Source organism: Letharia lupina (assembly GCF_014066315.1).
Source record: "Letharia lupina isolate WasteWater1 chromosome Unknown contig_16, whole genome shotgun sequence".
NCBI lineage: Eukaryota > Fungi > Ascomycota > Lecanoromycetes > Lecanorales > Parmeliaceae > Letharia > Letharia lupina.
Window position 1 is genome coordinate 1,419,666 of NW_023502985.1, and position 19,225 is coordinate 1,438,890.

At 35.3% G+C, this 19,225-nt stretch overlaps 3 protein-coding genes across 3 annotated transcripts; 2 read left to right on the forward strand and 1 right to left on the reverse strand.

Moving 5' to 3' along the window:
• Positions 1 to 9,404: 9,404 nt before the first annotated feature.
• On the forward strand, positions 9,405 to 10,648 carry HO133_003127 (uncharacterized protein; the record flags this gene model as incomplete). Its single annotated transcript, XM_037294051.1, has 2 exons — positions 9,405 to 10,370; positions 10,487 to 10,648. 2 exons carry the CDS (start codon positions 9,405 to 9,407, stop codon positions 10,646 to 10,648), a joined length of 1,128 nt encoding a protein of 375 aa, XP_037150129.1.
• Positions 10,649 to 13,114: 2,466 nt separating this feature from the next.
• On the forward strand, positions 13,115 to 17,390 carry HO133_003128 (uncharacterized protein; the record flags this gene model as incomplete). Its single annotated transcript, XM_037294052.1, has 3 exons — positions 13,115 to 13,128; positions 13,704 to 14,621; positions 14,672 to 17,390. 3 exons carry the CDS (start codon positions 13,115 to 13,117, stop codon positions 17,388 to 17,390), a joined length of 3,651 nt encoding a protein of 1,216 aa, XP_037150130.1.
• Positions 17,391 to 17,611: 221 nt separating this feature from the next.
• Positions 17,612 to 19,000, reverse strand: HO133_003129 (uncharacterized protein; the record flags this gene model as incomplete). The annotated part of the gene is made up of 2 exons (XM_037294053.1): positions 17,612 to 18,722; positions 18,777 to 19,000. 2 exons carry the CDS (start codon positions 18,998 to 19,000, stop codon positions 17,612 to 17,614), a joined length of 1,335 nt encoding a protein of 444 aa, XP_037150131.1.
• Positions 19,001 to 19,225: the final 225 nt, after the last annotated feature.

The window sequence follows — 19,225 nt, forward strand, 5'->3', positions numbered from 1 at the left end:
ATAATTAAAAGTAATAAAATATTAGAAAATTATTAAATTTTATATTTATATAGATTAATCTAAGATCGATAAGATATATCTTTATAGACTTTAATTTAACGCGATAAGTATTTAAATTAATAATTTAGCTAATAAAAGTATTTATAATTATTAAAAAGAGAGATTAGATCTCTATAAGTATATAATAAATTATATAAAATCTTATTAAAGTTATATATATCTTTTTAATTTTAATAATAAATCTTTATTAGAGAAATTATATAATCTCTTAAAATAATATAATCTAATTATATTAATATTCTAATAAATTTCACTCTATTTTAATAGAGATATAAGATCTTTTAGCTATAAATATATATTAGCGATTTTTTAATATTAAAAATATAATAGATTATTAACTAGCTAATTAGCCTTTATAGATATCTAAATAAATATTATTATAATATTATAAATAGTTATTAATATAATTATATCGTATAATAAGATTATAACTAGTTTATATATTAAGAATTTATATAATTTATTAACGTATATATTATTATCGTAATAGAGAATTAAGCGAGATTTTTATAATTAATATAGCTATAGCTTTATTATATAATAAATAATCTTTATTTCTTTAAATTATATATTTTTAAAATAATAATATATAATTATTTTTATATTAAAAATCTTTTTAAATTAAATTAATTAAATATAGTTAAAATAGTTAAGAATATAATCTCTTATATTAAATTTTCTAAATATATTAATTTATATATATTATATAACTTAACTATTAATATAGCATATTAAGATAACGCTATTTTAATACTTTAGAAAGATATCTTATTATAATAAATCTATTCTTATATTATCTATAATTTATATAATTATTATAAATCTTCGAAGAATATTGAAAAGTTATTTTAAGAATATTCTTTTTAGAATTATAACTTTAATAGCGAAAGAGAGAAAATTAATCGTTAACTCGAGCTTTTAATATAAGATAATTACTCTTTTTAGAAGATTTTTAATTATAATTTTTATTTTAGCTAGCTTATTTAAGAGAAGTCTTATCTATATATAAATACTATCGAATTTAATTTCTAAAAATTTAATTATAAAATCTATAATATTCTTTATATAATTAATTTAAAGACTTAATTCGCTATATAGCTAGTCGAACTATTAAATATATATAATTACGTTATTATTTAATAAAAGAATTATAAAAAAATCGTCTAAATAATAGAGTATTACTTTCTATAGAAAGATCGCGATTAAGATCTAAATAAAGACTTTTATAAAGAGATTAAATAGAAATAATAATATATATAATTTAAATAATAGATATTATTCTTTTTAATAGTATTTATTATAATTAAAATTAAGTAGTTATTAATTTAATATAGCGATAAATATATATCTAAAAGTATCTTTAAGATCTCTTTTAATAAATTAAGCCCTTAGATCTTTCTATAATAATATTATTACTATATTATTATATATAATATATTCTAATATATCTTACTTTATCTAAATATTATTATTAACTAAATAATTATATAAAAATAAGAAATTATAAATTCGTTTTTAATCTCTATTATATTTCGATATTAAATCGAATAGCGAATAGATATAATAGAACTCTTTTTAAAAGTTAATCTCGATTAGACGATATTATTAAAGTTATTTTTAAAGATTCGTCGATAGTATTTAAATACTTAATATATTAATAGATAATTTTAATTATAATAGATTAGAATATAATCTTAAAAATCTATCTTAACGCTCTTTTAAAGAATAGTTAAAATAGTCTTAATAAATATTAAATCTAAGTAATTATTTAACTATTTAAATTAATTATTAATTATTAATAATTCTTAATAAGATAAATTCGAGTTTAATAGATTATATAGCGTATATAGAAATCTCTTAAATATATATTATAGTAATTATAATATCTATAGATATTCTAAAAGTTATTCTATTTTAATAATATAATTATCTAATAGTAATTAATTAGAGCTACTTATAACTAGATTTTAAATCTTAAAATACTTATTTAATAAATAATTTTATTAATAGATTATATAGATATATAAGTAGATATAACGCTCGCGATTATAGATACCTCTATTAAAATCTCTATAAATTTTATTTTCTTTAATTTTAACGAGTTTATTAGAGTTAAGCGTATTAATATTTAGCTTACTATTATTCGTATAAGATTCTTTAAATATAAAAAGATCTTTATAGCTCTAATCGTTTATTTCTTAAATCTTAAAATTATCTTAGCTATTCTAGATATATATAATAATAAAGATAGAGTAATAAATAAGAATAAAATTGAATTTATAGATATTAAATAGTTATAATAAATAAATAATATACGTATAAAGAATCTTATTTAAGTCTTTTTTTATATCTATATATATAAAGTAACTAGCGACTATCGAGTATATATAAAAATAATATATTATATAATTATAGCTATTAATATTCTTATTCTTTTTAATTAAGATAATATATATATAAATTAATCTAGTAAAGTTTTTAATCTTAAAAATCTCGAAAAAGATTTACTTAAAATACTTAATAATTATATTTTAAAATCTTTTAATAATACTAAAAAAGGGTTTCTTATCTTCGAAGTAACGAAAGAGAATTTCTCTTCTTTCTTCTTAGTTCGATTTAGAGTCGAATAAATCTAAATTCGATATATTCGAGTAATGATAATAATATCTATAATTATAGTAGTAACGATAGTAGTAATATAGCTTATAAATTCGATTCTCGTAATAATAACGATAATTTCGCTTCTCTTAGATCTTAAATAACTAGACTATTAATTTTTAAAGATCTACTTTAATAATAGATGAAGGTATTTCCTCGATCTCGTTCGGGCTAATAATTCTCGATAATATTTTATATATGAGGATCTTCTCGTAAGAGAGAGATATTTTAGTTTTAATAATCTTAAAGATCTTAAAGATCTTATTAATCGCGTTAAAGGTCTTTTTAATAATTTTAAAGACGAGTATAGCTTATTTAGTCGCTTTCTTAAATCTAATAATAGTAGCGAAAGCTATTATAAAGTATATAAGAGTATAAAGTATAATTATAATAATTAAATAAAGATTAATATATATAGACTTAACTACAAAAGAAGAATAATAATATAGCTCTAAAAGAGAATAATTTAAATAAAAAGTCTATTATTAATATAGTAATTATATAAATAATACTCGTTATATTTATCTATCTTTCGTATATCGCATATCGTATAATAATATCGTATATCGTATAATGATGAGACGGCTGATTAAATAGCTATTAACGCTATAGCCTCATAATAAATACACTAACCCACAGTCCCACTGTTGCGAATAGCCGAGATTGCCATATTGAAAGAGCCTTGAATAGGCCGTATCCCCTTCATTTCTTACTCCTTATTCTTATTCCTCTCATCGCAAAAAGAGGTTTTTTTAGTCTTTTTCTCTTTTCAGATATTAGACGAAAGCATTTTTATTTAAAAAATATATTATTCTTCTATATTGCTATTTAGTTACTATTAATAGTCTCTAAGCGTTTTTATAAGTCTATTATAAAGATTATAACTATATATTAGACTATCGCTATTAGATTATTATTTTTATAAGAATTATCTATTAAATCTATAGAAGAGCCCTCTAATAAACTCTTATTCTTCTCTATTCTCGCTATATCTTTTATTTATTAGCTAGATTCTTTAATAAAATTACTTACTTCGTTAGATCTAATTCTTAATCCCTATATTATTTAATTATAATTCGTTTATTAGAAACTTAAATAAGAATAGATTAATGAAAATAATATACTTTAGAATTATAATAAACTCGTCTATATATAAAGCGAGGTTAATAAGATTTATATTTATTATTAATCGATTATCTCTATTATATATTAGTTTATATTCTAAATCTCTATATTATTAATCTATTAATTATTTCTATTTACTCTATCTTCTTAATTATTATCTATATCTCTTTAAACTATATAATTAATTTTAACTTTATTATAATAGAGAATATTAATATTATCTAAAATAAAAGTAATACTATATCGCTTCTTTTTATATTAAGATAATAATCTTATAATAATCTCTCTTCTTCTTCGTTTTAAAGTAGTAAATTTAAAATATATTAAATAAATCTATTATAGAACGTTTAATATTAAATATTTTAATAAACTATTTAATAGCTTTATTAATCGCCTCGCTAATAATAATAAAAAAATTAAAAGATTTAAAGAGTTTTTTTAATACTTCGAGGTCTATAATTAATTTATATATTTCTTTATCTATAAAATAATTATTTTACTTCTTTAAAAAACTCTATTAAACTATTATTATTATATTTCTAATTTATTAACTATTTATATCTTCTAATTAATATACTATTTTTATAAGATCTTCGTTTATAATAGAATTTAGCTTTATTAAGACGATATTTATATATAATAATTATTTAATAATTATTTAGAAAATTGAATTTTAAGATAGCGATTTTTGCTAATATAATTAAAAGTTTATCTACTATATAATTTACGCTTAAATTAAACTTTACTCTAGATATATTATAATATTACTCTTATATCTTCTTATTAAAATATCTAAAATCCTTAATTATTTTATTATAATTATTATTTTATTATAATTAATTTAATTATAATAAACTCTATAATACTTAAGATTATCGCTATCTATATATATATAATATATATAATTAATTATATTTTACTATTAGCTATATTAATAAAGTCTTTATTAATATTATTTTATTAAGTATAAAATCTTCTTTTATCTCTTAGCTATAATTAATATTAAGAGATCTTAAATTAATAATCGAGTTATTTTTATATATATTTATCTCGCTAAGTAAGCTTCTATTAAAGAGATATAGTCTATTAAAGAAAAACGACTAGAAGAAATAACTTAAAAATTATCTCGATTAGATATTCGCTAATATCTTACTTATAATTATCGCTTATAGTATTAAAATAGATTATTAAAGTCTTAATTAGTTATTATTAAGTAAATTTTATTCTAATATTATTATAATACTCGAAATATTATTTAAAGATTTTTAAAAGTAGAAGAATAATAATCGTCTAATAAGATTAGATATAAAACTCTTAAAATACTTTATTTTATCTTTATTAAGCTTTATTTTAAAATATAATAATAATTAGAGAAGAATTTATAATCTTTTTTTCTTATAATTATACTTTATTAATTATTATATTTATAAGATTTATAAAGTATTCGAATATATTATATTAAATAATACTATTAATATCTTACTTACTTAAAATAAAGATATAATTATAATTAAATAAGACTTTATTAATATATTTAGATATATTCTTATAGTCGAATTAGATTTTTAATTATTAAGTTTCTTTTAAAATAGCTTCTATTATATCGATAGATTCTTATTATTCGATATATATATTATATCTTTTATTTTCAATCTATTCGCTAAGACTCTTTATTAAATATTTATTATCGTTTTATTTTAAAGTATTATATTTTATTATCTAAATAACTTCTTTACTATTCTTTTATCTAATAATAATATAATCTAATTTAATAAAGATTTTAATATTATCTATAATAACTATAGTTTAAAAATAAATTATATTAAAAATAAAGAAGATACTTTTATTAAATTTTTAGAAATTTAATTTAATAGTAAGAAGATAAAGATTAAACTCTCTTTCGATAAATTTAAATAGATAAGAAAATTAATAAAAGCTCTTTTAAATAGATAAAATATTCTCTATAACGAGCTTAAGTTAGCGATAGATTTATTATTTTTCTTCGCTAAAATAATAATTCTTAATAAAGCTTTTCTAAAAAGATTTTACTTTATACTATTTAAAAAATAAGAATATTATTATATTATTATTATAATTATAGCGAACTTATATTAATAAAATATCTTTCTATCTATATAAAATAAGATATATCTACTTCGTTATATAATTATATATTATTATTATTTTATATAGATAAATACTTCTAATAAGTATAAAATAAGAGAGTATATTCTTAAGAATATTGCTATTTATTCTAAATTAGATAATATATTTAATATATATTTCGCTATTCGCTATTATAAGAAAAATATCTAATTTAAAGAGATATTTATTATTCTTATAACTATTTATAAATAGCTATTCTATTTATATTAATTATATCTTATACTCTACTATAATAATAACGTCGTTATTAAAAATATTTATAATAATTCTATATATAATTAATTATAATATTACTTAGATAAATAATTATATTATTTACTTAATATAATATTAATATATATAATAGAATAAGATAGAACTAAGCTTAAAAACCTTGAATTTATATATATAGTTAATTATTAATTTAGAATTACTACGCTCTTTAATTAGATCGACTAAATTACCGCGAATAAATAAATTAGCGTCTATAATTATTAAAAAAATAGATATACATTATTTATAATAGAAATAACTTTTTTATTTTCTATTAAAATTTTAAGTTTCTTTTTTAAATTATAAAGCGTTATTTACGCTTTTCAAATTTTTAAGAATTTTGAAATTTGATCTTATAATCATTAAAGCGCAAGGAATTCAAATATCGCTCACCAAAGATCGCTTATCAAAACCCGCTTATCAAATTTACTCGACAGCCCTAATTAAAAAAAACGGTTATGAATTTAATTTCTAGATCTTTACTCGTTATTTATAATATAATTTAAATTTCTATTAAATAGAATACTTTAATTAATTTACTTTCTCGCTTTAAATTTAATAAAATTATTAATTTATATTTATAACTAAGCGCTCTTAATCTATATAGAAATTATTAAATTATAATCTATCTAAATTATAATATAAAAAGATTTCTCTAAATTATAATATCGCGAGATATCTCTAATAGAATTTTATTAATAAAATAAAAAGTAGTTATTAAACGACGAAGATCTTTTATATTAAGTTTTATACTCTATCGAGAATTATTATATTTTTCGCTATTATTTAATTACTTATTAGCTAAATTATATATCTAATTAACTATTATATTTAGATTAAATTTATTAAGACTTATCTTATAAATATTTAATTAATCTATATAAATATAAAATTTAAGAATCTTAAGATCTTTTACTATCTACTATTATAGCGAATAATTACTAATATTTATAAACTATATAATAAGACTAATATTAAAAAATATCGTCTAATTATATAAGATCTACTACTCTATATTCTTACTTAATTTAATAAAACTTCTCTAGAGAAAATTATCTTATATACTTTCTTTTATCTTATATTTATTATATTTCTTTATATAAACGAGTTTATATAATTTTAAACTAAATTCGAGAATAATAATTTTAAATAATAGTATATTATAAGATATTTAGTTACGCTTTATAGTTATTATATAAAGTTATCTCTATTAATTTTAAAGATAAATCTATTTAGAAGAGAAATTACTCTATCTATTATCGCTATAAATAATAATATTTACTCTATTTATTCGCTATAAAACTTATTTACTTACTTCTCTATTAATAGATTATCGCTATTATTTAATCTAAATAAAATCTTTATAAAATAATATATTATCGCTATATTACGTAACACTCTATATATACTTAATTATCTAGATTATTACTTAGAATACTCTTTTTATAAAGAAATCGCTATCTTTATAAAAAATATTAATCTAATAAATAATAAGATTTAACTATTTAATCGTTAAAAGTTTAATTTATATTAGTATATATAATAGAATAAGATAGAGCTAAGCTTAAAAATCTTAAATTTATATATATAGTTAATTATTAATTTAGAGTTATTACGCTCTTTAATTAAATCGACTAAATTACCGCGAGTAAATAAATTAGCATTTACAATTATTAAAAAAATAGATATATATTATTCATAATAAAAATAACTTTTTTATTTTCTATTAAAATTTTAAGATTTTTTTTTTAAATTATAAAGCGTTATTTACGCTTTTCAAATTTTTAAGAATTCTAAAATTTAATCTTATAATTATTAAAGCGTAAGAAATTCAAATATCGCTTATTAAAGATCGCTTATTAAAATTCGCTTATTAAATTTACTCGACAGCTCTAATCAAAAAAAACGATTATGAATTTAATTTATAGGCCTTTACTCGTTATCTATATATCGAAATATATTTAATCTATATTCTCGCTATATTATATTATTTTTATTATTCTTATATAGCTTAAAGCTAATATATTTTTATTAGATATAAATCTATTTTAGAAGTTTTTTTAGAATTAAGCTATATAGTAAATCGCTATTTATATATAGCTAGATCTTAAAATCTAATTAATTATTAATTAAAATATATATATATATATAGTTTCTATAAGATATTACGCGAGATAATATTAATCGCTATAATTTAATTAAGAGCTAGTAAGAGAGAGATATAATATATATTTATAATAAAATAATTAAGACTACTATATTAGAAGAGTCTTAAATAGATTATATTTCCTTTATTTCTTACTTCTTATTCTTATTTCTCTTATCGTAAAAAGAGGTCTTTTAATCTTTTCTCACTTACCCGCGTCTTATTTTTTAGTATTTTCTTATATTTAAATTCTAAATCTTTTATCTTATATAGAGAGAGTTTTTCTAGAGTTAAGCTATATAGTAGATTATTATCTATATATAATTAAGCCTTAAGATCTAGCTAATTATTATTTAAAACTTATTTATACGTATAGTTTTTATGAAACGTTACGCGAGACAGCACTAGTTCCCTCGAAAATGCTTTTAAACCTCAGCGAATCTAAAGTATAGCGTATGTAATAATGCACTTATTAGGACCGAGTATCCAAAGAGGAGATTCTATATTTCTGATCTCGCCGCGCTATAATTTGAGGATTAAACACATGTTTTGAATAGAAGACATCATCTCGCTTTATGTATACTATAAGATTCAAGAAGTTATGATTAAGCTATCAAGTTCTCCCTCGTGAAAGACTTAAAGAATTAATCTACGGGTGAAAAGGGAGCTAATGGTTATATCTGTATTGACACTTAGCGCTGGCTGAGGTTTAAAAGCGCCGCCGCCGTTAGGTTGTCGCTAGGATGAAGCTAGAGACGATTCGCGTCTAGGCCTGGCCGATGACATCGTTGAAGCACCCATGGCATGTCATGAAAACAAGGCATTGGGGTTTTCCCCTTTATGTCTTATCCGCCAGAGTGGTCGCCGTCCCTGCTTCTCCGACCCCGATTGCGAATGCCTACTGCCTCTCTATGCTGGCGCGTGAACGACTAAGACCTGCCCCGACGAGGTCCACTTGCCTTTGTGATCAGTGACCTACGGATCCTGCTACGCCACAATGGAAGACTTCATCGAGCGCGTCGGCCAGTCCTATCTCGAGCGTAAAGCCTTCGCCGTGCCACAACAGCTGGAGAACTTCGCGAAAAAGCAGTTCACCGGTGGGGACGAAAAAGAGGCTGAGGCCAAGAAGTCCACGGGGAAGAAGGCCACCGAAGAAGAGGAAGAGGGGGAGGACGAAGAGGAGCGGACGACGAATAAGAAGGGTACCGGAAAACGGGCAGGCCAGACCTCGTCAGGCTCATTACAAAAAGACAAAGAGATTGCAAGGTTGAAGAAACAGCTTGCGCAATCGAAGCTCGAGAATGCCAAAGCGCCTCATGAAAAGAGCGCGTCCGGACTGAAGAAGTTGGGCGTAAGTAGGGCGTCGAATGGGCAGAAAGCTTTTACGAGTAAGGCGGCCAGGGGAAATAAAGAGACCACGAAATCCGCGGCGCTGGGGGCAGTGGCAGCGGTAGGTGGGAGGCATGGGGAGAAGAAAAGTAAGAGCGGCGAGAAAGAGGCGAGCGGCAGTACACTGGCGAAAGAGGCAAACATCGTAGAGGCATCACCCACAAAGCGGAGGACCTCGGCGAGTCAGTACCATGGGCATGACGGTGGAGGCAAAAGTGAGCATGGGGCCGGGTCAAAGAGTGAACATGGCGGTCATGCAAAGAGCACTACTTCGCATGCAGCTGCAGCATCAGATAGCAAGCGAAGACCGTCAGCCGCTTCCCAGAGCGAGCATGGAAGCACGGCCAAGAATATTGCACCCGCTCCTGTGCACAAGCACCCCCCAGCACATGCAGAGAGGTTGGGAGGAGCAAGAGCAGTAGTGGAGTCGCGGCGGCCAAAAAGACGAGAAGAGCGAGAGCGAGAGCGAGATCTTTACGCCGTTGAGGTGGTGGAAGAGGTGCCGAGGGGAAAAGGAAAAGATGCTGGTGGAGTGGTGGAGGTTGAAAGCTCCAAAGGGAGAACGCTGTACAGAGTCTGATGAGGTTGCTTGGAATTTGTTTCGTCTGATACCACTGGACGAGACGGCGTCTTGATTGAGCATTCGAACTGTAAGATTGGCCGGTGCCAAGGATTGGAATATATGTACAGAGATCGACGACTGGTCAAAAACAGGACCAGTGCCTGAGGTTTGTGCTAGGAGGAACAGGCTCATCCCTCAAGATAGCTAGCATGTTCATTCCCAAAGTCCACCCACCAGTCGTCAACCATGGGCTTGCTTCCCTACAAACATGGCGAGCTGCAGGTCCGTGATGGCTTCCAAATCCATGAATGTTTGGCTTGATCCCCCAGATTCCCGCCGAGTTGCACACTCCTCAAGCCTTGAAAGATTTGGAATAGAATATGGAAAAGATATTCAGAATTCAGTATCGGAGGATAATAGAACTACATTCTTCACATACAATCTGTACGCCGCTCGGCTCAGTCATGGTGGTGGTGTACCATCTCCAAGTCTCCAGACTCCATACGGTAAGTACTTACACACACATGGGAGCGTTCCATCCGGGAATCTAGCCCAGAAGGTACCTGTTATCACTAGGAAACGCAGTTTACTAGGAAATGCAGTTTTTAAAAATCCGATAAATCCGACGTAACATTAAAATGTCTATTTCTCACCAGAATTCTATAGTAATTAGATAATATAATAATATATATCTTATAATCTATAAAGATATATAGCTACTTTTATAAGTTAAATTTATTATAATAAGAAAGTTTAATAACTCTAAAGTAAATATTAATATTAAATATAATATTTACTCGCTGATAGCTAAGCGAGATTTTTCGTCTTTAGCTAATCTATTATCTCTTATCTAAGATCGCTTAATCTTAAACTCGAATAATAGATAGTAATATATATTAATTATAATGTTTATAAGTATAAAGCTCCTATAATTACTGTGGAGTTATTATTATTAATTAAGAAGTAAGTTATAATTAAGATAGATAATTCTAAATTCTTTTATTAACTATTACTCAGCCAATAATAGATTAATTTATATTATTTAAATTCTGAATTATACTATAGAATATACTCTATAGTTTATACTCTTTAGAATATAGATTTCAGTGCGTTAGGGTGAGTTAAGTTATATTTTAGTAGAAAATAGATATTTTAATATTGCGCCGGATTTATTGAATTTAAAAAAATTGCATTTTCTAGTAAACTACGTTTTCTAGTAATAACAGGTACCGAGATTGCGATCAGCCTGCCGCGCGACTTACTAGTTGAAGACCCTTGTGTTTCTAATTCTCCTATGAGACGGCGTCGTAGTGAGCTGAATTTAGACGTAACGTAGAAGTGAGTTATCTCGCTTAATAGCGCCGGGAGAACCCACCAATCAATCTACCCAGATCTCCTGGAAATCGTACTAAAATACACCTTATTTTGTAGAGAAAGAAGCTGATACTTAGTTTCATAAGGAAACGCATAATACTAGGAAATACGGAATTTTTAAATTTAATAAATTCGATATAGCTGGCTATTACTATTATAGCTATTACTATTACTTATTTAAATAGCTATTACATCTTCTATATTAGACTTACTAAGATTATTATTATTCGCTTTAATAAGAACTTCGTCGTAATCTTTACTATAATATCTTCGTAGTAAGATACTTAGTAAGATAAAAGAGATACGATTTTTACGCGTTAGTAGATCGATAAGATCTAAAAAATAATAATCTAAGTTTCTCGATATAGAAGCCTTAATAGCAAGAAAGAACTAGAATTATTAATTCTTATTATACGGAGTTACTATAGAATTTTGATGAGAAGTAGATATTAAGTATTGGATTGGACGTATTAGATTTAAGATTCCGCATTTCCTAGTATTATGCGTTTCGTCATGAAACTAAGTAGAGCGGCACACTCTCCTATCAAATATCAAAAAATCAACGAAATGACAACAATGACAACTACATATGTGTGTACGTGACTCCCTAGGCCTTTCTACTACTCAATTGACCAATCAGGGACCCCAAATAATTTCCCTACCGAGCACCGTCGTCCTCGAGTGAGGGATAACGTCACGCCAAGACGCTAAAATCTTAGCCGGATAACTCATTTCTGGACGGCACGAGTAGGTCATTGGTGTGAAGGATTGAGGGAGTGGAAAGTGGAAAGCCGTTCACAGAGTGAGTAAGCGCCAGCGATATTCTAGGGTGGACTGGTTGACGGTACTTTTCTTAGTGTGATATATGAAGACCCAATCGGCTGAAGCTGAGATGATTGCCGAGATTTGAGGCTCAAACTCAATATGTTAGCGTAGGTCGCTTGCACTAGGTACTTTATCTTACTGCACTGCAGCCTGCAGAAAACCCTTTCCTCACCTCGTCTCTTCGAGCTTCCAGTCATCTCCGCTTCAGCAGGAATGTGATCGAGGCATTTGTCCTGTCGGTAGATATAGCATGGACACGTGCAATTTGCTGTCTCTGCGAGTTATATCAGATTCCTGCATGGACGTTACAGTTGCCTCGCTTACGGTTACGACATTGGTGAAAGGGATGAAACCTGCCTTATTTCTTCTCCTTCTGCCTTTAGCCCATGTGAAAGCAAAGAAGATGATTGGGAATCGCCTGGTCAAACCGCTTGTTGTTTACACTTTTGATGACTTTTTCCCTCTTCATACCTGTCAACCAGTCATCTGTCTTCCCGTCGTCTCCTCTCCTTACCCACTCATGGCGTTCTTCAGCTTTGCGGCTCAGCTCGCCAAGCATGTCAGCAATATAGTAAGATGCAAGATTACTCAGGCGTTTAGCCACTGCAATAATATAATGCTACCCTCCACACAATTGACCACGTCGTCGACACTTACTCGGTCGTGTGCGAGGAATATAAATCCTTGTCCAGTGTGTTGCTCTCATTGTTGCGACTCTTGATGGCTATGGCATCAGAGTACTTACACTCTTTTTACCAACATTCATGTTAATGATCTTCAAACTCAGTATGCGCATCCGCGCCGCTTCTCGACTTTATCTCGCACTCTCACTCGCTCTAATATCGAATGCCCGGCCTTGTACGTTGGACTCCCTTCTCAGTCTCCAAGTGGCCTGAATCCAGGCATCGTGCCTGTTTGTCAAGTTAGAGGCATGCAGGAAGGATTCATTTCAATTGGCGCTGTGAAATTTGCCCCTAACTGGTTTACCAGACGCTGACTTCGCGCTCAATTGTACATAGCATCTTTAAGTTCTTCGATACCCCAAATTCCCTTGGTAACCAACAGCAGCTCGCTCGCTGCTACTTCTGCGCCTCACTATTCGTCCACATCTACAGCCTCTATCACATACTTAACAAATTGGCATAGCATCTCGTCTGGATCCTCTGTGAGCTCGTCTGATGGGCCTGGCAGCTCATTGGGATGGCTCCAAAGCTCCGCCAGTAGCCCTAGTGGCTCATCACTATCTTTGAGTACAAAAGGCTTGACGACCGCCTCCTCCGCTTCCATCTCTTTTGCCTCCCCAGCTGTCTCTTCGTCTTCCGCCCCTTTCCCGCAATGGTCTCCACCGGAGGTTCATGCCGCTTTCAACGGATCTTCGAATTCGTCTGGGTTCCCAAAGTTCAACGTCGATCAGAAAGAGAAGAACGTGCCTGGAATCACCGCTTCAGCGTCATATTCAGCCTCTGGGGCCTTCAGTTCCGCAATTCCCGCTTCCATTACGTCCATGAGAAACCCGTTCAACGTCACTAAACCGTTAAATCAAACGAACGTCTGTGGTGGACCCGTCTCTATTGCCTCGAGTCTGATCACATCAGGGCTGTTTCCCGCCAATGACTGCTTACCCCTCAACTGGGACCAAGGAGTCTTGGACATGCCCTATGGGGGAAATTGTTCGATGAGCCCTGGCTTTGATGGATACAACGCCAAATCATGCTCGTGCGTGAACAGTGCCGCTAAGTGGTATCACGACTACGCCACCGCAACGGTTACTTCACAACAGTGTCAATCGAGCTACGACTTGTATGAAGCTCTGGATATTCAGACTCTGGGATGTTCTTACAATACTATCACGGAGCTGGCAACCCCGTACCCTGCTCCGACGAGCTGCTGCGACAAATGTGAAGTGGCCGCCAGCGCCGTGCAGCTCGTTTACTGGCCACCTGCAGATGCCCCATCAAACTCTTCGAGCGGAACAAATACTACCGGCTCAAGTAATTGGAATGTGACTGCAGCGCCAGTACAATCAGCGGCATCTTATGGCATCGTCGAAAATGGATTCACCTTGTGAGTAATACCCAAACAGGTGTAAGGTACTTAGCTAATTTGAATAACAGCATCTCGCCCTCAGTCTATGTCATCTACAGCTCAATACAAGCCTCAGCATCGTGTGTGGCGCTGTTCAACAGCCACATACCCATAGGATCAGCCTATACTGCAGTCACTCGTGCCTATGACCCCAACGGACTCTCTACTGCAATCTGCGAGGCTGAGAACATGGGTGCGGGCATCGAATATTGTATCTCTCCTGTAGCCGACCAGAACAATCCCGCGTACTGCTTTCAGGGCATCGACAACGGCTGGAGGCAAATCGATTTTTCGGAGCTCTACGATCCTCCGCCGGCTTCAGACCTCCTTACCAGATATCAGTCTTGCTTTCCGGGACATTCCATCAGTGCCGATTTCGCTTCCATGATGTTCGTGAAGCCCCAGCTCGCTTTTCCGCCCGACGTTACGGACATCGATCCGGTGTGGGCGACTTGGGGTGGAAGCACTTGCACGCCGGTCAATTTAGGCGTCTACGATCCACCGCGGGTGCTGCAGAAAGCTACCGCTCTCGCACCTGTGCCGACGCCGGCTGCAGATCCACAGGCTGAAAAAGCACCTCCGTCTCCAGCGGCAACTTTGAAGTCTCCTGTCGCTGCTCCCACCACGGCTGCAACTAGCGCTGAACCTAACAACGGCGTGAAAGCAAACGATCCCGGTAGCAATAATGCGGGGACGGCAACGCCTACCACTGCGCAGTCTGACCCAGTGGCTGCTGTTGTGGATCCTGTTGATCCTTCAGTCGTTGCGCAGAACGAAGGCTCGCCAGCGACTGGAAACAGTAATGTCGTAAAAGCAGGCTCGAATTCGAAATCAAACTCGGATCCAGTGGCTGCTGTTGTGGATCCGGTGAATGGTTCCGTGGGTGAGCAAAACGAAAGTCCACCAAACACTGCAAACAGTGGTGCAGTGAACGCAGGCTTGAGTTCAGACCCGAACTCGGATCCGAGCTCTGGCAACTCTAACAGCGATCCTGGGGCTTCTGGAGGGGGAACTACGCCAGTCGATACAGAGAAGCAGTCAGGGGCGAATGCAGCGACGAACCCGGGAACTGATCCCAGCACCGACTCTGCAACTGGGAACAATGACCCTTCCACTGCTCCTATCACTCTCTTACCTCAGCAGCCTGTAGATACGGCAAAGGAGAACGGCGGTACCAGCGCTACTAGTGGAAAAACTGGGAATGCGGTTGGTGGTGCCAACGGAGGCTCGAAGGGCGGCAACAGTGGTATCACGAATGGAGGCACGAGTGGAGGAACCAGCGGCGGTACGACTGGAACTAAAGAAGACACCAGTGGAGGCACTGATAGCGGGTCGAATGGCGGCATAAACGATGGTACCAGCGGCAGTCCGAACGGCGATGGTAACACCAATCCAGCACCCATTGCCTCAGTCAACAGCCAACCGATCACCAAAGACACTTCGGGAAACATCCTGCTCTCTGGCTCAACATTGGCACCAGGCAGCACAGCCATCTTCTCCGGCCACACCATCGCCAACGCCCCTTCTGCCGTCATAATGGACGGCTCCACCTACGCTCCCTCCCCCACCACACCTTCCGCACCCTCACTCCTCGTCAACAACCAACTTCTGCAACTGACCAATGGCGGCTTGAAGATCGGATCTCGGACCCTCGTCCCGGGCACCCACACCACGATGGACGACCACGTGATAGACTACGCCAATCCAAGCCAGGTGATCGAAGACGGCGTCACTCACAACCTCGCTCCTGTCTCCTCTTCCAATCCGCTCGTCCTCAGCGGTCAAACCCTGTCACGAGCTACAGACGGCGGTCTCATAACAGCCGGCACGACCATCGCACCCGGCAGTGCAGCCGCAATAGGCGGCCATGTCTACTCCCTCGCCGGCTCCTCGAGCCTCATCATGGACGGCAATACCTACGCCCTTCCAGCAGCCACGGATGCATATCAAATCCAAGCCGCTACCTCTTCCCCCCCACCAATCGTAGCACCCGGTCCTCTGACCCTCGCAAACGGCCTCGTCGTCACAGCTCAACCGTCCACCTCTCCAGACACACCGCAGAACTACCTCCTCCCAAACGGCGCCTCCCTCTCCGCCGACGGCAGCGCTGCCGTGTATTCCGGCACAACATACTCCGCCCTCCCGTCAAACGCCGGCATCGTAGCAGCCGACCCATCCGGTTCCTCCACCCTCGCCATCCCCACCGTACCGCCACCCGCCACGCCATCCATCCACACAGCAGCCGGCGCGACATTCACGCCCCAGCCCTCCGGCTTCGCAATCGGAGGCACCACCCTCACGCCCGGCGGCCGAGCCCTGACCACGTCGGGAACGATCGTCAGCCTCGGCACGGGCGGGACCTTCGTCCTGGCTTCCTCGCCCACGGTCCTGCCACCCCAAAGCGTCTTCGCCGCCGCCGGCGCCGCCTTCACGGCCCACGCGACCGGATTCGTCCTCGGCGCCAAGAGCTTCACCCCCGGCGGCGCGGCATACACGATCGACGGCACCGTCGTGTCGCTCGGCACGGACTCCGTCCTCTCCCTCGGCGGCACGGCGTACCGTCTCGGTCCGCAGTCCGTCTTCACGCTCGCCGGGCACACGTCCACGGCGGCGGCGACGGGGTTGGGCGGCGCCGTCGCGTCCGGGTTGAGGGGGGTGGGGTTTCAAGGCGCCGCCGCTGCGCGGGGGGCTGACGCGTGGGGCGCTGGGCTGGGGTTGGGGGTCGCGGTCGCGGCGGTTGTGCTGTGAGGGATGAGCGGGGGGAAGGGGGGGGGTTATGCGTCATAATGGTTCTGGGAATGCGGGATAGCCGATACTTTTGGTTTGATGTGATGATCGATATGGATGTTTGTGGAGAGAGCGTTGGGATTGTATATATTACATTCTTGTCATGACTTCGTTTCTTCATCATGGTTCATCTCCTGCTTCTGCGCATGTCCCCCCCCCCCACACTTGGATGTATGCGCACACTATATCTTTCCCAACCCCCTGAGCTTGAGGTAGACATCCGTCCCCCACCCCCAGAGGCTCTGCACCATGATGCTGCCGCCGAAATGCTCCGCATACGCCCTGCCGAGCGGTAGACCGTAGCCCAGACCGGCAAGGCTGCTCGAGTCGCCACCCGCGCCGGATATGGCGTTGAGAGCGTCCGCGTTGCCGTTGCCGAGGTCGAGCAGTTCTTCATCGCCAAAGGTCGTGAAGCTGTAGGCCCAGATGTTGTCGAGGTTCTCGGGCGATATCCCACCCCCGTGATCACGGATGCGGATCGTGACGCCCGGTGGTGTGTTGGAGGTTGTGGGATCCGCTCGCGAGGGATCAAGGTGTATGGATTCAGGCGGCGAGGGAGATGGGTCTGGCGCGGCTGCTATTGTGACTTCAATCGGGTCACGTTCCTTGCCGCTTTCGACCGTAGCTCGGAACGCATTCTTGAGGAGCTCCGTGAGGATGTACTCGAGGTGTGTGGGTACATGGGCGAGTCTGGTGTCTGGCTGGCCGTTGATGATGACCGTGGGGCGTACGCCGTACTTCAGCTCACAGATTTCCGAGACGAAGGATTCGCACTGGCGGATGATTTCGGCGGGGCGAAGCGCTGTGTCGATTACGCCGATGGAGGTCGATGAGCCGTCTTGGCCATATTGGTCGTTATTGGTACAGTGGGGTTGGGAGGAGAGGTGGAGCGCAATATGCTGCTCAGCAATCAATCGCGTCCCAATCCTGGCCCTCAGATGCTCATCCAGGAACCTGGTCACATCCCCCGGGCTGATGTATTTCCTACACTCTAGGAACCCACGGGCCAGTATGGGTATGGTATCCGCATGTGTCTGCACCAAATCTGCCATCACTTCCGTGAATTGGATCTCATCCTCGAGCGTGTTGATTTGCCGCTCTTGGTAGGGGAGCAAAGTTGAGAGGGAGTGGACATAGTTGTTGTAGATGCGGGAGATGTGCGGGTTCGAGACGACGATGAAGGGGAGGTTGCGGAGGGCTTGGATTCGGTGGGCGAGGCGGATAGGCAGCAGAGAGAGGGTGAAATTCGCGGAGGTGAACAGAGTGGATGCGGAGAGTGGGGGACGGCCGTGTCTGGGGGTTGTATGTCAGTGGGTGGATGTTGATGTAAAGAGTCAGGGATGATACTGGACGAGATCTGCCAATGTCAAAGGATGTAACGGTCGAGAAGCCAGGCGGGCTACTTGATCATTGTCGATGCTGGTAGATGCGGGCGGATGGGACCATGGTTGGTTTCTGGGCAATTGATGCGTAGCAGTTGCAAGAAGACGCCTTGACCGCTGTTTCAATGGGCAGACGATGCGAATGAGACACGGGTCTAGGATTGCTGGTCTTGCTGGCATTGCTGGCATTGTGTGCTGGTTCCTGGACGGGGCACTACGTAGAGTGGGGGGGGTCTTGCGGAGCGGTGGAGCGGGCTTGGCATTTTAGCGTGTGCAGAAAACGTTGGAATACTTGACACTGAGAAAATCACACACACACCACCAAAAGTAGTACTGAATAGATGAATCTTCTCCCATATCGCATTCAATCACTTTTCTCATCATATTTAAAGCTCCTGTATATCTCGCTTAGCC